General features: G+C 37.0%; 1 protein-coding gene across 2 annotated transcripts; it reads left to right on the top strand.

Annotated features, from left to right (window-relative positions):
* The first annotated feature begins 1,333 nt into the window (after positions 1-1,333).
* LOC125814542 (uncharacterized) lies at positions 1,334-16,625 on the top strand. 2 transcript variants are annotated; one of them, XM_049493995.1, is made up of 7 exons: positions 1,334-1,862; positions 3,327-3,702; positions 4,182-5,536; positions 7,219-7,332; positions 8,992-9,146; positions 14,039-14,148; positions 16,250-16,625. In XM_049493995.1, exons 1-6 carry the CDS (start codon positions 1,461-1,463, stop codon positions 14,085-14,087), a joined length of 2,451 nt encoding a protein of 816 aa, XP_049349952.1. In that variant the 5' UTR covers positions 1,334-1,460; the 3' UTR covers positions 14,088-14,148; positions 16,250-16,625. The 2 variants fall into 2 exon arrangements, with proteins under 2 accessions (XP_049349952.1, XP_049349951.1); XM_049493994.1 differs by lacking the exon at positions 16,250-16,625 and adding an exon at positions 14,286-14,415.
* Positions 16,626-16,848: the final 223 nt, after the last annotated feature.

Genomic DNA, 16,848 nt, shown 5'->3' with positions numbered 1-16,848 from the left:
AATACCCATATTACCCATTTAAAAGTGGATAATTAAATAAATAAAATGGGTAAAAGATATGCATTCACACAAACAAATAAAAAAGTGATAAAGGGTGGGTAGTAAGAAAGTCTTTTTTTTTTAAAAAAAAAATCTATAAAAGAAATGAAACTTTTTTTACATTTTTTATGGGATAGGGGTGGGAGGTTGGTAGGGGGTAGGGGGTGGGTTGTAATTTTTTTTTTTTTTAAAAATAATTGGAAAAATTTTAAAATTTTGTATTTTTTTTTGGTGGGGTGTGGAGGGGGAGGGGATGGGGTGGTAATTTTTTTTTAAAAATATTTTAAAAATTTTAATGAAAAAATTTAAAATTTTGTTAATTTTTTTTTGGAGGGAGGGGATAGTAGGGGGGTGGGATGGTAATATTTTTTTTTAAAAAAATTTAAAAAATTTTAATGAAAAAATTTAAAAATTTGTTAATTTTTTTTTGGATGGGGTGTGGAGGGGGGGGGGGTTAGGGGGTGTGGGGGAGTGGTAGGGAGGTGGGGTGGTAATTTTTTTTACATTTTTTTTTGGGATAGGGGGTAGGCGGGGGCTGGTAGGGGTGGAGAGAAGTGATAAAAAAAACTTAATTTTTTTTGTTTTAAAGCTTTTAACAAGATTTCTATTATAATATGGGTACCCATATTATCCATTGGGTAACTCATTTTTACTCATTTAAAATGTGAGTCGAGTCGAGTAACTTATATATTTTTATTTTTTACTCGTTTTTGATCAATTCATATTCGACTCGACTTGCTCGTTTACCACTAGGAGTGGTAATTTTGATATTTGCATGACATACATTTTATTTGATTTTTTTTAATAATTAAACTAATATTTAAAAATATTTTTTTTCAAAATTTATGTCCCAAAATACACAGGACGTGCAACAAGTGTGAATAAAATAAACAGGAAAAATACTAAACTCGGTTTCGAAGTCTCACTCTCGCTCTATCTGTTTTTGTGTCTCTCTTCCTGGTTGGAGGTTGCGACCTTTCTCTCTCACGCACACACACACTCAATTACATTAGACCCTTCACAAATTACACCGTCAAAAACAGCACACCTCAATACAAAGAAGGGCTCTTCCTTTCTTCTTCAATTACCCGCCCGAAAGGTATAATTTTTAACCCTTACAAATTCTTAATCCCCCTTATTTTTTTCAAATTTCTCACTCTCTCCCTCTTCCTCTCTCCCTTTTTTTTTCTCTCTAGGGTTTCTCATTCTCCCCTTCCCCTTATGGCTTCGTTTCTCTCTCGTCTTCGCAGGTCTCTCGAGGAACTGATAGCATTGCTGTGTCGGAAGAAGGATTGTTTTGCTGATTCAGTGTACTCTGTAGGCGTGCTTAGAGGATTGTCATTGTTGCAGCGATTTCTAGGTGAAAATTTTCAAACGGTGTCGTTTTTGTTGATTTGCTCGTGAGGATTGGTTAGGGTTTGATGGATTCCGTGGTTGAGATTCAACCGGAGATTGGATCTGACGGTGTGGGAGTGAAAAGGTTGGCTGATGATGTGGAATTGGAAGAACCAGCTCCGAAGAAGGCGAGGGGTGTGGTGATTGGGAATACGAAGAAGGTTGCTGAAATGGTGCTTGTACTTGCTGCTTTGGGAAAGATAAGAGGGGGTAGGGTTCCTACTGCTGCTGAGAGGGAAATGATGACAGAGGCAAGGGAAAATTTGGCTCAGGTATGCCAAAGTTTTGCACCCAAGGATGTGTTTCCAAGAGATGCTTTTGGTGCTGTTATTGAGGATCTCGGTCTTAACAAGCTGAAGGATCAGAGGCTAGGATTTCGCCCTCCTAAAGTGTCCATTGCTGAGAAGTTACAGATAGCCAAAGAAAAGGTAGGTCAACTTTTTTGCTTCCTTTTTCTTGTGGGGAAAACAAGTTTATTTAGTTCAAGTACTCCAGTCTTATTTACTTTTTCGACGGGCAATGTTTATTCTGATAGAATCAAAATGAACTTATGTGCAGAAAGTATATTCGAGTACATAGGCTTGCAGGTTCTTTTGAATTAGTTGATTGATATTCTGTTCTCGTTTGTTAATTGTGAACCGTAAGGGAAAAAATAATTGCCCAAATGTTTCATATAGCAGGGTGGTAGAATTGGAGCTTCCGATCCTCTTCCCAAGTGTAGGGATTTTAACATTTTTGATGAGTATATACATGTGGTGTAGACATTCCCGTCATAAAAAGACGCCCGAGATGACTTAAATATTTGAATTTTGAGTCAGGGGCAGCTTAACTATATATATTCTTTTGAAGCCTATTTTCCTAACCTTTTGAGATGTGAAGTTATTTTTTTTTTAATAATCGATTTCTTATAATAATTCTATCTCAATTGATAATATAACTAATCAGTTTGATATCTCTTGAGACATTATTGATCTTAGGTAAGATTTGATCAATTTAATTTTAATTTTTTCCGCCCGAGGCAATTATTTTACAAACCGTTAACATTCTTTTGTAAGCGATATAAGTATTTGAAGAAGAATCAAGTCAATTTATCTAATTGAATTGCCGATTGTAGTATTATCTTCTACTTATACTATTTTCCTTAGGATTTTTAACTTGAAAAATAAGTCACCATCAATATTAGGATGGCTATAATGTTGTAAGGAACTTTCTTGATTAAATTGATGTCTTTTTTTAATTCTCATCATCTAGTGATCTTGATTTTTTACCCTAAATAAAAAATTAAAATATGCTCACACGCTTTGAGTTGTTCTAATCTATTTTAAGTATTGGTCTACAATGTATTAGGAGTAAACAACTCAAAAAGATTCTTCAAACATTCTCATCAAATCATTTCTCTCTACATAATACACGTTTATAATGAAATTCTCTGGTTTTATGTTCACCATGAATACATTTTTTCTTAGTAGAATTTCTTGTACCCAAAAGACTATTCCTATTCCCTAAAATAATACTCAATCGTTGAAAACAAAGTTTCCTATCCTTTTTTAAATGAAAATATTGTACTTTGTAAATTTAAAATACTCAAATTTCTGAAGAACAATTAATGCATTACTATCAAAAAGAATGGGGCCGTCATAATTGGTGAGGCCTAAAGCCTTTGCTTTAGATGCCTTAATGCTAAAGCCAACATTGTTTTGAGGGGCAGGGAATATGTGAAGTGCATGTAGAACTTGAGTTTGAATCGCAAGTTATATTCACTGCCCTTCAATTGAAAAATCTGGCAATTTAGGAATTCTAGTTCCAATATAACCAATTTGAAATTGATTTCATTGAGTTGTGGCTTATACATCTTATCGAGGTCTACTTTGTCTTTCCCCTTGTGCTTTTAGTTGGAAAAAACTGAGGAATTTTCTGTACCCGCTGCTACATATTCATCTCAACGGCCTCAATCTAATATGGCTGCAACAATTGAAAACCGTGGTCCATCACATGTTCGTATGTTTCCTCACAATAAAGCAAGTCATGTGGTAAATCCCTCAGGAAGCTTCCAATCTGCTTCGCCTTTGGTTCATGGAACTCCGGCAAGTTCTGCACCATTACCTTATCAGCTGCCTACCAGTGAGGTCAGACCAGTAATTTCTAGTGGAGTGGTCTCTGGTAATCCAGTAAGGGATTCTTCTCTAGTTGCATTGCCCAGAGTTGACAGGCCGAGTTTCAGAATGGATGGACGACCAAATGGATCTTCCCATATGTTGCAAGTTCAAGGTAACAACAATACATTTCTCCTAACTGCCAAAAGTGCTCAAGGATTTGTCCTAGATTTGTTTTTTGACTTCCCATATGGGGGATCTCTTATCCAAATCATGGATATAAATATGAATGTAGCATGTGGTGGACAATTGCTTTGCTTGGTCTGATTCGTGCACCATGTGTCAATCAAGTTAAAAAGGGCATGCTACATGATTACCTTTTTAGCATGCTTACCGATTTGCATCCTTATCTTCTCATTCTAGAAATTTGATTCCAAATATCATCACCATTTTAGTATTATTTTAGGGAGCCACCTCATTCGACTTTTAATTCATCTACTAATTCTTGTCACGTTTCCTTGTAGTTAGGTGCATAAAGAATATTAGTATTCTGATCTCGCTATGTTTGTATTTCCTTCAAGTGTTTTGTTGGATTTTGGGCTTTTTATTCTTAATTTTGGCCTGAACCATCACAAGTATATTGTTTTTTTATAGCAACTTCTGGAGATCATTCAGCTATAAGAACTCCAACCTGGTCGGTGCAACCTGCATCAGTTGCAGCAGCTAAACGTGGACCAGATACCAGGGTGACAGCACAGACAGGTAACAAAGTTGAGGGAGGAACTGATGCCAAATCGCAAATGACAGCATCTAGGCCATTTATCACTCAGACCACAGCTGGAAATCTACCAACTACACACCCACACTTACAAGGGGCAAGCTTTGTCAAGTCTCCTTCTCTTAGCAGTACTCATGCTGAAATTGGCAAGATTGTTCAGAAGTTTATTCAACCGCGCCTCTCTGATCGGCCTGCTTGGACTCCGCCGTCTCGCGATTATATTAGTAAGGCTTTGACTTGCCAAATGTGCAAGTCAACGGTAAATGAGGTTGATAATGTTCTTGTTTGTGATGCTTGTGAGAAAGGGTATCACTTGAAATGTCTCCAGATGACAAATCAAAAAGGAGCTCCTAGAGGGGAATGGCATTGTGGAAAGTGCTTGTCGATGACCAATGGAAAACCCCCGCCTCCTAAATATGGTCGTGTAATGAGGAATTTTAATGCCCCTAGAATATCTACAATTGCATCAGCAGTTCAATCATCACCGGATAAAAAAGCTTCTGGTATATATGAGAAGGTTATTCTACAGAAGTTTGTAGCGAATGGAAAGGTTCCTCTGAAGAACTCTCCTCCCGTTACTATGGAAAATAATGATAGGAATCTAAAATCTGAGCCAATGATGGAAAATGAAAAAGAAATGGGAGGAAATATTATTGTGTCGGGTAAAGAAAATATGGAGAGTAAAGATTCCATGAGATCTTGTTCAAATAATCTGACTGTATCTTCCAATGATCAGTATCTTTCTACATCTGCTGGTTCACCAGTTAATACATCTTGTGAAGAAAAAGTGGTTGAGTTGAAACCTCAGGCTCATCCTGAAACAGTTTGCCATTCATCTGATCCCTCTCAAGCTCTTAATCACCTGCAAACAAGTGACCATGAAGAGGTGGAAAACACTGCTGCGATGCCATCAAAGCAGTTTTGTGAAACTCAGCCCATGGTCAGTAGATCAAATGTAGGTAACAGTTCAAGTAATGAATCTAAAAACGAAGAGCAAGCTGTTGAAAAAATAAATCCGGCTGAAACTGCTGTAGCGACCAATGAGGATGCTGAGTGTAGTAGCTCATCATCTGATCATTTTCAAAATGTTGACTGGATTGGAAACGTTCTTCAAGTTGCAGATGACAAGTATTATTATCAATCTTGCCGCATTAATGGATTCATATATAGTGTTCAGGACTATGCTCTTATCCGTTTTGAGAATGAGAGATTGATTCCTTCAAAGCTTCTGGTAAGACCTCACTTCATTAGAGTTTGACCTCTTTTTCCAAAAATGAATAGATTTTGATTTCCTTGTTTTTTTGGGGATAAGAATTATTTAATTGTTTTCGTAGCAGTGTTTACAATGTTTTGGCTGATTCAAGTTAAAACTACTGAGCCTACTGCCAATGTCTTGGTGTATGGTCAACGATAAGGTTGTTTTTCCAATGAAATATTGAGCATTAGTTGTACTGACATTAGCATTTATTGGAATTATAATCACTTTGAATTGTTTGTGAACTAAGTTCAATACTGAGATCATTTCCTGTTGCATTCTGATATCACCCATTCAGCTTTGTCATTGACTTTTACAGGTTTGGCATTTGCTTGCCAGTTAACATGTAACATGTTTCACCTCCAAGTCCTTGCATTACACCTGTTGAAATTCAAGATATTTTTTACTAATTCCATTCCAATTATCGCGACTCTTCTTTTTGGGACGTTTCTGACACCATTCCACTAATTTATACTATTTTATAATTTTTTAACAACATTTAAGAATTCAAGTTTATTTAACTATTCAAGTTTTACTTATTGATCTGATATTTGTTGTAAAGAGCTCAAAAAAGTAAGAAAGAAGGCATTCGAGAGGCTGACCGCTATTGTCAAACAATCTTTTTAAACATCATGTTATTATTTTCTTCTATTATTACTAATATTATTGCATATAAGTCATGCAATCTTTTTATTTGGGATAACCAATAATTCCCTGGGAATTCGTGCATACGGTTCGAAATTAGGTGGGGTAATGGCCCCACCTCTCCACTTAAATACCAGACTTTTGTCTGAGACAAGACTCAAGCCCGTGATGTGTGTCTAACCAGCACATCCCAAGTTGCACTGTTACCACTGGACATAGCCCTGGGGGGAAGATCCCTGACATCTTAAAGGCCGTGTCCAGTCATATGTCATATATAATGGAAGGAAGGAGTATAAAGATATAAACATTTTAGTCTGTCATTGGGTATGTGAAAATTTGTGCTTTTCTTTCCTTAAGATTTAGTATTTACTTTTTTTGAAATAGAAAAAAAAAAAAAAAAAAAAAAAAAAAGTAAATACTAAATCTTAAGGAAAGATTTGCGATGTTTCTTCTAATGCTATTTTCCAGTGTTATCAAAGGCGCGCTTTAAGCGCGCTTAAGCCCTAAAGCGAGGCTCAAAACGTGTTGAGCGCTTCGCCTCGCTTTATGTGCGCTTCAGTGCCGTCATCAAAGTTCTAAGACAAACTTTTCCTTGTCAATGAGCCTCTTATGAAGAAGTGACACTAAACAATTGATATTTCACTTTATCATTAAAAAAATTCAATTTCCTTGGTCATATATTTGTCATTCGTGTTTATAGTTATTAGTTTTGGACTAAACATACACATTTTATTTTTTTCTCCCTTTGCGCCTTTTTTTATTAAAGCCCACGCTTTATTTGCACTTTGCGCTTAAAGCCCCCACGGACCTTAGAACTTTTTTGCGCTTTTCGCTTTTAATAACACTGCTATTTTCTGAATAGTTGTGAAAATTTTTTCTAGTAGTGGTTACGAGCATAGCAAATATCACTGGCTATACATAATTATGTCCTTGGTAGTTTTGCTACCACATCTAACTATCTTGATATGTATCCACGTGATTCATCTGGAGAAGCCTCAACTTCTTACCTGCAGGCCATGTGGGAGGACAAAAAAGCGGGAACAAAGTGGGTTACTATCAATCAATGTTACTTTGCACGTGAATTACCACAGTCTGTAGGCCGCCCATGCTTGGAGAACAATAATGAGGTAAACAACTAATTAATTTTGCGTTCTGTCTTTTGGTTTATTTGCTATGACTAGGGATAGAATTCATGATTGTATGGTCTTTTCTTGTCATCATCATGCATTTTGGAATAAATTTAACAACTATGCCTTAGTCCCCAAAAAATTGGGTCGGCTACATGAATCCTTATTGACCATGTTTCTCCATTTAAAATCATCTCAAGCCATCATATCAAACCATGTTTTCTGCTGATTCCTTCCCCACTTATGGCTCTACATTGCCCTTTTTTAATTAATATATATTGTCTTGTTGAATTTGTGTTCTGAAAGTTTGGTGTGTAATTTACCTGGTGAAATTTTGTAAAAATTTTTCCCAGGGGAATTTAGGAGTGAATATTTATCTGCATAATTCACTGTGTAGAAATCCCGATTCGATGCATATTTCTCTTATGCAGTTTAATTTGAAAGGGTATGATATCCTACATAACCTCATCGGTTCATCCTGCCCGGAAAACACCTTGGAGAAAAGGGTTGTTTAATCTTGGCTTAAACTGATGGAACTTGGGATAAGTGATGAATTAGGGAAATAGTTTTGTTCTGAGACTGTTGAAGTCTGAAAAAGTGCAGAACATTAAGAGTTGTTTAGAACTAAGAAGGTGAGAATAGGGAGAGGAGCAGAGAGAGGCAGACTGGAAGCGCATTAAAATATCTGAAATATTCTTCTTCCAAGTAATTTGGAATAACATAAGCCTTTACTAGAGGAAATTACTTAGCAATCAAGTAGGATGGCAGCTCGAAGGATAAGCTGTCCAGCAACTTCCAAAAGATCTCCAACATTTGTCAACCAAACTTGCTGCCCATGTTTCAGTACAATAAAATAAAGCATGGATTGACCAAAACACTGACCAACCAAGTTTATTGGAAAAATCTGGCAGATTGTTCCAGCCTAAGGAATAGCAGATGCTTCAAAGGAAACTCTTCTCAAATCCACCTCCTGAATATAGATACTAACTCACAAACATTTGTTGCTGCCTGCTGGAGTAACCATCTTACTGTAAAACAATTTTGTTTATTTTTCTTTTTGAATTTTATTATATCCCCCTAGGAAGCATTTAGAAGGTCTCACTATTCAAGAACTAGCTCTTTTTTGCTGCAGCTTGTATCTTCCAGCATCTACTGGATGCATTTTTAATGAAATCTCAGTTTAGCTGTTCAATTTTGCTTTTTACTGATTAGCCTAGAGGCAAACACATGCATGAGTAAACTTGGAAGGAAAATATTACGAGCATTTTAGTGGTGTAGAGTCCACCTAAAAGACAATTATGAAATTATTGAGGTCTATCATATAGCCTGTACTCTGATTGAGAGCCCATCAGAGCCCTTTTTAGGTTGTTTGTTCTTGAATGCATCTCTAGTGATGCTTCGAGGCATTTTTGTCCTACAAGAATCCATTCAACTTATTTATATTATACTACTTGAACAAGATATTGAATCGTAACAGGGGGTTGCATGCGACTACAATTAATTCATTAAAGCTACAATATCTTGCAGAAAATGTATGAAATATGGCTTACCAACCTGGTTCTTTGTCTATTCTGCTACCGATATGATATTTAGCATGCAATTAGATGATTGATGTTCCATGCTGTAGAATCTTATGTATCACTGCTGGTCCTTTTACAGGTTTACTTGTCTACTTATAGTAGCATAGTTATGGCTGGCTTGATACAAGGTCCGTGTGAAGTACATCCTCCACGAAAGTTTGCCGAGGAAAGTGAGAGGAGAGCTCGCCTAGCAAAGGGGTCTAATGATGTATCACGACCTCTTTACATATGCAAGTAAGTTGAACATTTCACATTGGCACTAATCCTTCTAGCAATGAAGCAATTTCTAAATAGTGCATGTCTGCTTGATACAATTGCATTTTCTTCTTTTGATAACTTACACTAGTATTAGTACCTGCACGATATAAAAAAGAAGCTAATTGTAGCATATTGGTATTCATATCTTATTTATAATATCACATCAAGTTTGATTTTTTAATATTTAAATTGTCTTTTTTGCTATAACCATTTTATTTTTTCTTTATAAGTCAATTTCTGATATTCTTATACATGAAAAGTAAATTGAAGGTTGTCAAAGTGATTCTTTAACTGACCTAGAAAAGAACAGACGACAAAGTCCTTATGAGGGTTCTGTTAAGATGTTTGGATGCTAGAGGCGTACCTATAGCTTTCATTAGGGCGTTTAAGGACATGTTTGGGAGAGCCAAGACCCGAGTGAGGACATTGGAAGGAGACTTGGAGCACTTCCCATTCATGATGGTGTTGCACCAGGGATCAACTCTTAGCTCATTTATTTTTGTCTTGGTGATAACACACATCCAAGGGGAGGTGCCATGATGCATGCTATTGCATATGATATAATATTGATTGATGAGACACGGAACAAAATCAATGATATGTTGGAGGTTTGGAGACTCTAGAGTCTAAAGGGTTTAGGTTGAGTCGAGCTAGGACTAAGTACTTGGAGGGTGAGTTGGGTTGTATAACTCATGAGGCAGATATGGAAGTGAGAATGGACACACAAGTCAACTCCTAGAGAGGAAGAGATTGGTGATGATGGTACAAATTGTACTGGAGCGGGTTGTAGGGGTAAGGTTGCGTACACACCTCCCTTGGTACATTGTTGTAACTAATGTAACATAAATTATTTCTGATGATTTACTTGCTCCCATCTATATTAATATTCTTTGAAAAAACCACTATATCAATACTCAAGTTTTTCCAAGTTCTCTCTCTTATCAATATTTTCTCTTTACACTAAAAATGAAATTTTCAAATAAATGTGACTACACTCCATTTTAAAAAATTCAAATCAAATTCAATAAATAAGCACACTCAATAATTTTTTAAACTACATTTCATGTTATTCCACTGCTTGTCCAAAGCATGCCATGCTATTTATTTATAATTTATCACTTGTGACTCGATTAAATGCCATTGGGCATACATATATTAAGCAACAATACACCTATTGTAATCCCTCTAAAGGTTGTTAGCAGAAAAAATAGAATTTACATTTTTTCAAACTCTTAAATGTAAAATAACTCTGCCTCGTCACTTTGTGGAACTTACCTTCAAGTGACCTATTGTAATCCCTCTAAAGGTTGTTATTAGAAAAAAAAATAGAATTTACATTTTTTCAAACTCTTAAATGAAAAATAACTCTGCCTCGTACAACAAAGTCGGTCTAACCACCACTTTGTGGAACTTACCTTTAAGTGTAAGTGGTACCTTTTTATCACAAGACTTTGGAGGCAAGTCTCTACTTCATCAACGCTGCACTAATATGATGTGTGACATCATTGCTACCTTGGATTAAAGACATGAGATACTTGAAACTCTCTCTCTTGGGATAGCTTGAGTGTTGAGCCTCACTTACACGCCTGCTTTGTGCATTGCATCATTAAATTTGCACTCCAAATATTCCATTTTGGATCTGCTTAATCTGAAACCCTTTAGATTCTAGGGTCTGTCTTTACAATTCCAACCTAGTATTAACTCTATTGCGTGCCATATCAATTAGTATTGTCATCTGTAAATAGCATACAACATAACATCTCATCTTGAATACACTGCGTCAATTCATCCATCACCAAGGCAAATAAGAACTTGCTAAGGGTTGATTCCTGGTGTAACCCCATCTTAACTGAGATGTGCTTCGAGTCTTCTTTCACTGTTCTAACTCGAGTCTTTCTCCATCATAGATGTCCTTCATCACTCTAATGTATGCCATTGATACCCCTCTAGCCTCTAGGCATCTCTAGAGGACTTCCCCCGGGACTATATCGTAGGCCTTTTGAAGGTCAACGAACACCATATGTAAGTTCCTCTTCCTTCCCTGCATTTATCCATTAGTCTCCTCACAAGATGAATGGCTTTTGTAGTTGATTGCCCCAGATGAAATCGAACTTGTTCTTGAAAACGGACACTCTTTTCACCCTCATCTGCACCACCCTCTCCCAAACTTTTCTAATGTGGCTTAACAACTTGATACATCTATAGTTGTTGTGATTTTGGATATCACCCTGTTCTTGTACAATTGAACCGTTGTACTCCACCTCCATTCTTTGGGCATTTTTATCGTCATAAAAATGACATTAAGCAACTTGATTACCACTCTATTCGTGCCCTCTCCATATTTGCCATGTTTGTGCTCTTCTAGAACTCCACCGAAATCTCTTCTGGACCCTTACTCTTTCCCTATTCATCCTACAAATAGCATGCTCAACCTTCTCAACCTTAAACACTTATAATACCCAAGATCCTGATGCCTATTACACAACTCCAAATCACTAACACAATGTCCCTTTCCCTTTTTCGTTTAAGAGTTTATTGAAGCAAGCTTGTTAATAGGTATATCTTCCACCAACAACTTTCCTTTCTTATTCTTAATGCACTTCACTTGATCTAGGTCTCAGGTCCTTCTCTCTCTTACCTTCGCTAGCCTATATAATTTTTTATCTCCTCCTCGTCCCCTGGTTCAACATACAAGCATTCAAATATTGCCGTCTTTGCTGCTGTAACCGCTAACTTAGCCTCCTTTTTCGCCGTCTTATACTTTTCCTTGGTCATCCTCTTTTCCCCCTCGTCCTTGCACTCTATCAACTTTGCATAAGCAACCTTCTTTGCTTCCACTTTGCGTTGGGCTCCTACATTCCACCATGTGGTTCTCCTTCTTCGAAAAGCATGAATTAGCTATCACCAACTCAAAAGCTCTAACAAAGTCCAAGATGAGGCTCCACCTTCGTCACTAGCCCCAAAACCAAAGCCTCCATGCACATCGTCAAAACCACTAGACGTTTCCCTAATGTGGCCATTGAAATCTCCGCTAGTGAGTATCTTCTTGGTGCATGATATACCCCTCACAACCTCGCCCAAATCCTCCCAAAAGTGGTTCTTGACCTCCTCGTCCGAGCCCACTTGCGGCGCATAAGCACTAAAAATGTTTAATGTAAGCCCTCCAACGACTAGCTTAATCGTTATCATCCTGTCATTGCTCCTTCTAACCTCCCCCACTTGCTCTCTGAGGACCCCATCAACTAAAATACGTACTCCATTAATATCTCTCAAGCCTCCAGAGTACCACAACTTAAACCCATTTACATCCCGAGTCTTGGTACCTACCCATCTGATCTCCTAGACACAAGCAATATTAATATTCCTTTTCTTGAGAATCTTCACTAGCTCTATGTATTTCCCCGTCAAAGACGCTATGTTCCAAGATCCTACTCTCAGTGTAGGATAACCCTTAAGTTTTAACCCCTTGCCATTCCTGCTACTCGCCCCTGGCCCCGACCAAAGACATGATCCTAATCGACCATCGTTCACCAAAGCTACTAAAGATGTAAACTAAACATGAATCTACTAAACAACTAAATCAAGCCTAAAGTCTTTAACTAGTAGATAGGCACGATAGCAAGCACTAACTACAACTATAGTATAAATCAGGAGTAAAGCAAAGAAGAATGTAAAGAACAGAGCAGTCAATGACAAACACAGACAAATATGGTCGAATAAAAGAGCACTACGGAAAGTAAAAGGTTCAACAGTAGGGTGTGTCCAATGAAAATATAACAAGAGTCGAGATGGAACCTGTTTTCGCATCAAATCTTGTAGAAAATGAGAAATCTGGTTTCTTTTTTTGTCGCCGGCTTTCAATGAAATTCACAGTGGGTTGCTGTATGGTTCTGTTCCTGTCAGATCTGGCCTTAATCAGAGGGATTTTCTGGTCAGGCCACTCTTTTCGGCGAAGAATGGTAGCAGCGGCCGGGTGGATCTCACCGGAGAAGATGAGAAAGCAGGAGGGGAGAGGCGGGGGGGGGGGGGGAGTGTGTGTATTCACTTACCTGCCACCGATGGGGCTTGGTCGTTGGAGTACTAGTTTGCCGGCGTTGGCTTTCGAGAGTAGACCGTGAGAGTCAAGAAAACAGAGCGTTGGGTATGAGAGGATATATATATAGAGAGAGAGAGCGCGTTGGGTGTAAATGCAAACAATTAATTAATTATTAATTAATAGTCAATTTGTTAATAAGTTGAGGTCTGACTTTTTCTTGTTATGCCACATGACTTAATGTGGAGGCTTTTTCCTCTCCATTTAATTATAGAAGGATCATAATTTTATTGTCGAAAATGGTTATATGAAATATTGTCACAATTTAGGGTTTCAATAACCGATTCAGTGAATTTAGGAGGCTACCGAAGAAATTTAGTGAAATAATTACCTAATTCCTATTTTCTTGGTGGTTAGATATTAATTGTATCTTCGAAGCTGATCAGGGGTGATGCAACAGCAAACTCTTAGATTGCTTGAGTTAACTTTGTAGATATAAGTCTACTTCATAAATGTGGTTGCTCTAGTTGCAACAGCACTCCACTTTCAACCACAAGGTTGGGAGTTCGGGTCACCAAGGGTGCAAAGTGTAAAAAGGGTCACTGTTGACTTCTGGGCAGGAGGTTTACTGGGTGGGATTTAGCATATCGAAAGAAAGGAAGATATGAAAATCTTCGGAGTTTATAATAAATAATTGATTATATGCAGCAGTTATTTTAAATAAATTAATAAGATGCAGACCATGAGATCAATCTATAAGCACGGCACTTTCGAAATCCCCTAGTTTCATATCTCTTGTTTGAAATGTCTGTGACTTTGTCAACTTTTTATGCAGATGGATTTATGATGAGTCAAAAGGGCTATTTCGTGATGTCTCTTGTTGATAGGGGTCAGCCGATAATTATCTTTCTATTGCAACTGCTATTGGCTCGTGTCTTTTGTCAGGTAAGTGAGATGTGGCCCATCTGTTTTGAGTTTTAGCTATCTTTCTTTGTTAATAATGGAAAATATCAGGTCTCTTTATTGCCTGTTTTTGCTTCCCTCACTCCCCATCCTTTATTAGTGCTGGTTGTGTGGGCCAGGGAAAGGTGGGTATGCATGCATTAAATCCAAGGAAGTCTATCAGTGTGGCAAAGATGGGAAACCTCTAATAACCCAAAACTATTACCATGTGATAGACGTTATTGTAGATCACTGTATCTTCTTGACCTAACAGATATATGGTCTCCACCTAATTATATAGGTAGTTTGCTTTTCATAGTTATTTATTCAACTTGCTGTATTAAGTAATGATATTATCATATACATCAAAGGGTCGATCTTTTCAGCTGCATCAATCTCATCATGCATGTGATACTTTTTGTTGCTGCTTATTTGTTGTGGGTAAAATAATTTTTTCTTTCCTCATATATACGTAGGGCTCGTTTGGTAGAGTGTATAAGAATAATGCTAAATAGAGTGTATAATGCTTGTATTAGTTATGGAAAGATTAGTTATAGGACCATAGATTTTGGAAGTACTCTTGTAAATATGGTTTCAATACAACCATGTACTAATTTGTTCCTTCTGATTCATATACACAATTACCAGTTTCCAAAAAAAAAACAAAACTGGAAAGCGACTCTTCCCAAATGCAGGTCATCAAGGGAAATGGGAGAGAGTATACTTATCGAGTTGACATGACTCACATTCTAGAATGGACAAGTGAGACAAACCAAGTACCTCCTCCGTTTCAATTTGTTTGTCCTACTTTCCTTTTTAATCCTTTTAAAAAGAATGCCTCTTTCCTTTTTTGGGAACTCTTTAATTTCAACTTCCCAAGTGACATGTTTAAGACTACAAAATTAAAGGGCATTTTAGTACATCTACATTTTCCCTTGTCATAAAAAAAGTACGTCTACATATCTTTAGTTGATGACCACATGCTACAAAAGTCTCCTTAAATGGAGGGAGTACCATCTTTTTGAAGTTTTGATAATCTGAGATGTCCTAATCATTTATCTAATAAATCGGGAGAATCAATAACATGACAAATGGTTGAAGGAGGACAATATATGAGTGATTTAGTAAGGGATACGTTGGTTGGTGATAGTTTTTTAAGGGTTGGGTTGCTGGAGTTCTACAAGCAAAGTGACAATGTTAGTTGATGCGCAACAACTAGAATTACTGTCGAACAAATAGTCACCGAAAATATGCACGGTGACGTAAACTTTGTTACTGATCACTGGTAAATGCACAACGATTAAATCTTCACACCAGCTCTAATATTATGTCAGAGAAGAGAGTTTGAGAGAGAACTCAACTTGATTATCTCAAGCCACTGGGGTTCTAAATAGCCAAGTGTTCTTAGTCCTCTAAGAAAGGAAAAAGAATAAAAAATTTCATAATTACAAGAGTATACTATATTTACAATATCCTAGAATATTCTAATAATAGAGATGTAATCAATTTGTAAAAGTTAAAATCTTTTTCCCAGTATAAGGTAGCTCTCAAAAATTGAGAAAGTGTTCTTATGAGTTTAATGAAAAATCAACTCTTTGTACAACTTAAAGAAGTCGGATAAAATTGGTAGAGTAGTAGGATATTTACATCTATTGGAGGACATTGGTTCCCAGTAAAAATGGTTTATCATTTGCACCTAATTCTTGTGGTTGAAATTTTCGCTGTGAAGTTGTATCTTGCTCCATTTCACTTGCCATGTTAACAAGCTTTATTTCATGTTTGGTTTTTCAAGTTTACATTTACATTGGTCATCTCGTGAAGTCAATCTTCTGGTCGATGATTTGTATTCTGGACTTTAATTGCCTGAAGGTTTGCTTAGATTAAAAAATGTTCAGGTTGCTAAACTTGTTATATTGGGAGTCGTGGAGTAGGTTTTAGGGGGTTGGAGTAGCGGCAAAGGGATGTGAGGGGGGGAAAGCATGAAAGTTTATAGAGTGACCTAAGATTTTAAACTAGAAGCTAAGTTGTTGAAATCACATGTTTCTTACTTTGCTCTTCTAAGGTTACTCATGGTTTTAACTTGCTTTCAATTCTCTAAATGCAGCTTGTTGCAGCACTGGTTGCCCTTGACATTTGTGGAGGAAGTCTCAGATGGTGTGCAATATTTAGCTTTAGGTCCGATCTGTATCATTCTTCCGGTAGTTATTTGTGTCCTGTCCATCCAATTCTTTTCTATTTTTATTAGATGATAGCAATTTCAAAAGGTGAGAAAAGTAGGTTGATGAATTTCATTCATCCAGCAAAGTATGAAATACAAACGTCTTTGCTTTTAACTTTCTATTTTCAAGTGTCACAGCTCTCAACTCAGCTGTGACCCCCTCCCTCCTTCCCCCTGGATTGGTGCAGACGCTGTCAAAACTCAGAAGGTTGTCGTTAGTGGCGTTGATTGGCTATCTATACTAGACTCAAATGTTATACTGCTTCGTTTCTGTTGGTAATTTATTTTGAAGATTTCTCATCAATTTTTATATTCGCTTCTCTTCTAAGTCCCCAGAAGAATGCTACTATTTATACTTGTGACTTATAATCAAGTAGTGGGAGCCTGTTGAATTGAAGGCCAATGACGCCTTCCTAGATTAGAATTGAGAAGCTGATTATGGCTCGTCAAGATGAGGAAGTTTGTGGTGTTCAATGTTATTGAAG

The sequence above is a fragment of the Solanum verrucosum genome, unplaced genomic scaffold (assembly GCF_900185275.1).
Source record: "Solanum verrucosum unplaced genomic scaffold, falcon-dt-bn FXZP01000268.1, whole genome shotgun sequence".
Lineage (NCBI taxonomy): Eukaryota > Viridiplantae > Streptophyta > Magnoliopsida > Solanales > Solanaceae > Solanum > Solanum verrucosum.
This window is presented reverse-complemented; position numbering and strand designations above follow the sequence as displayed.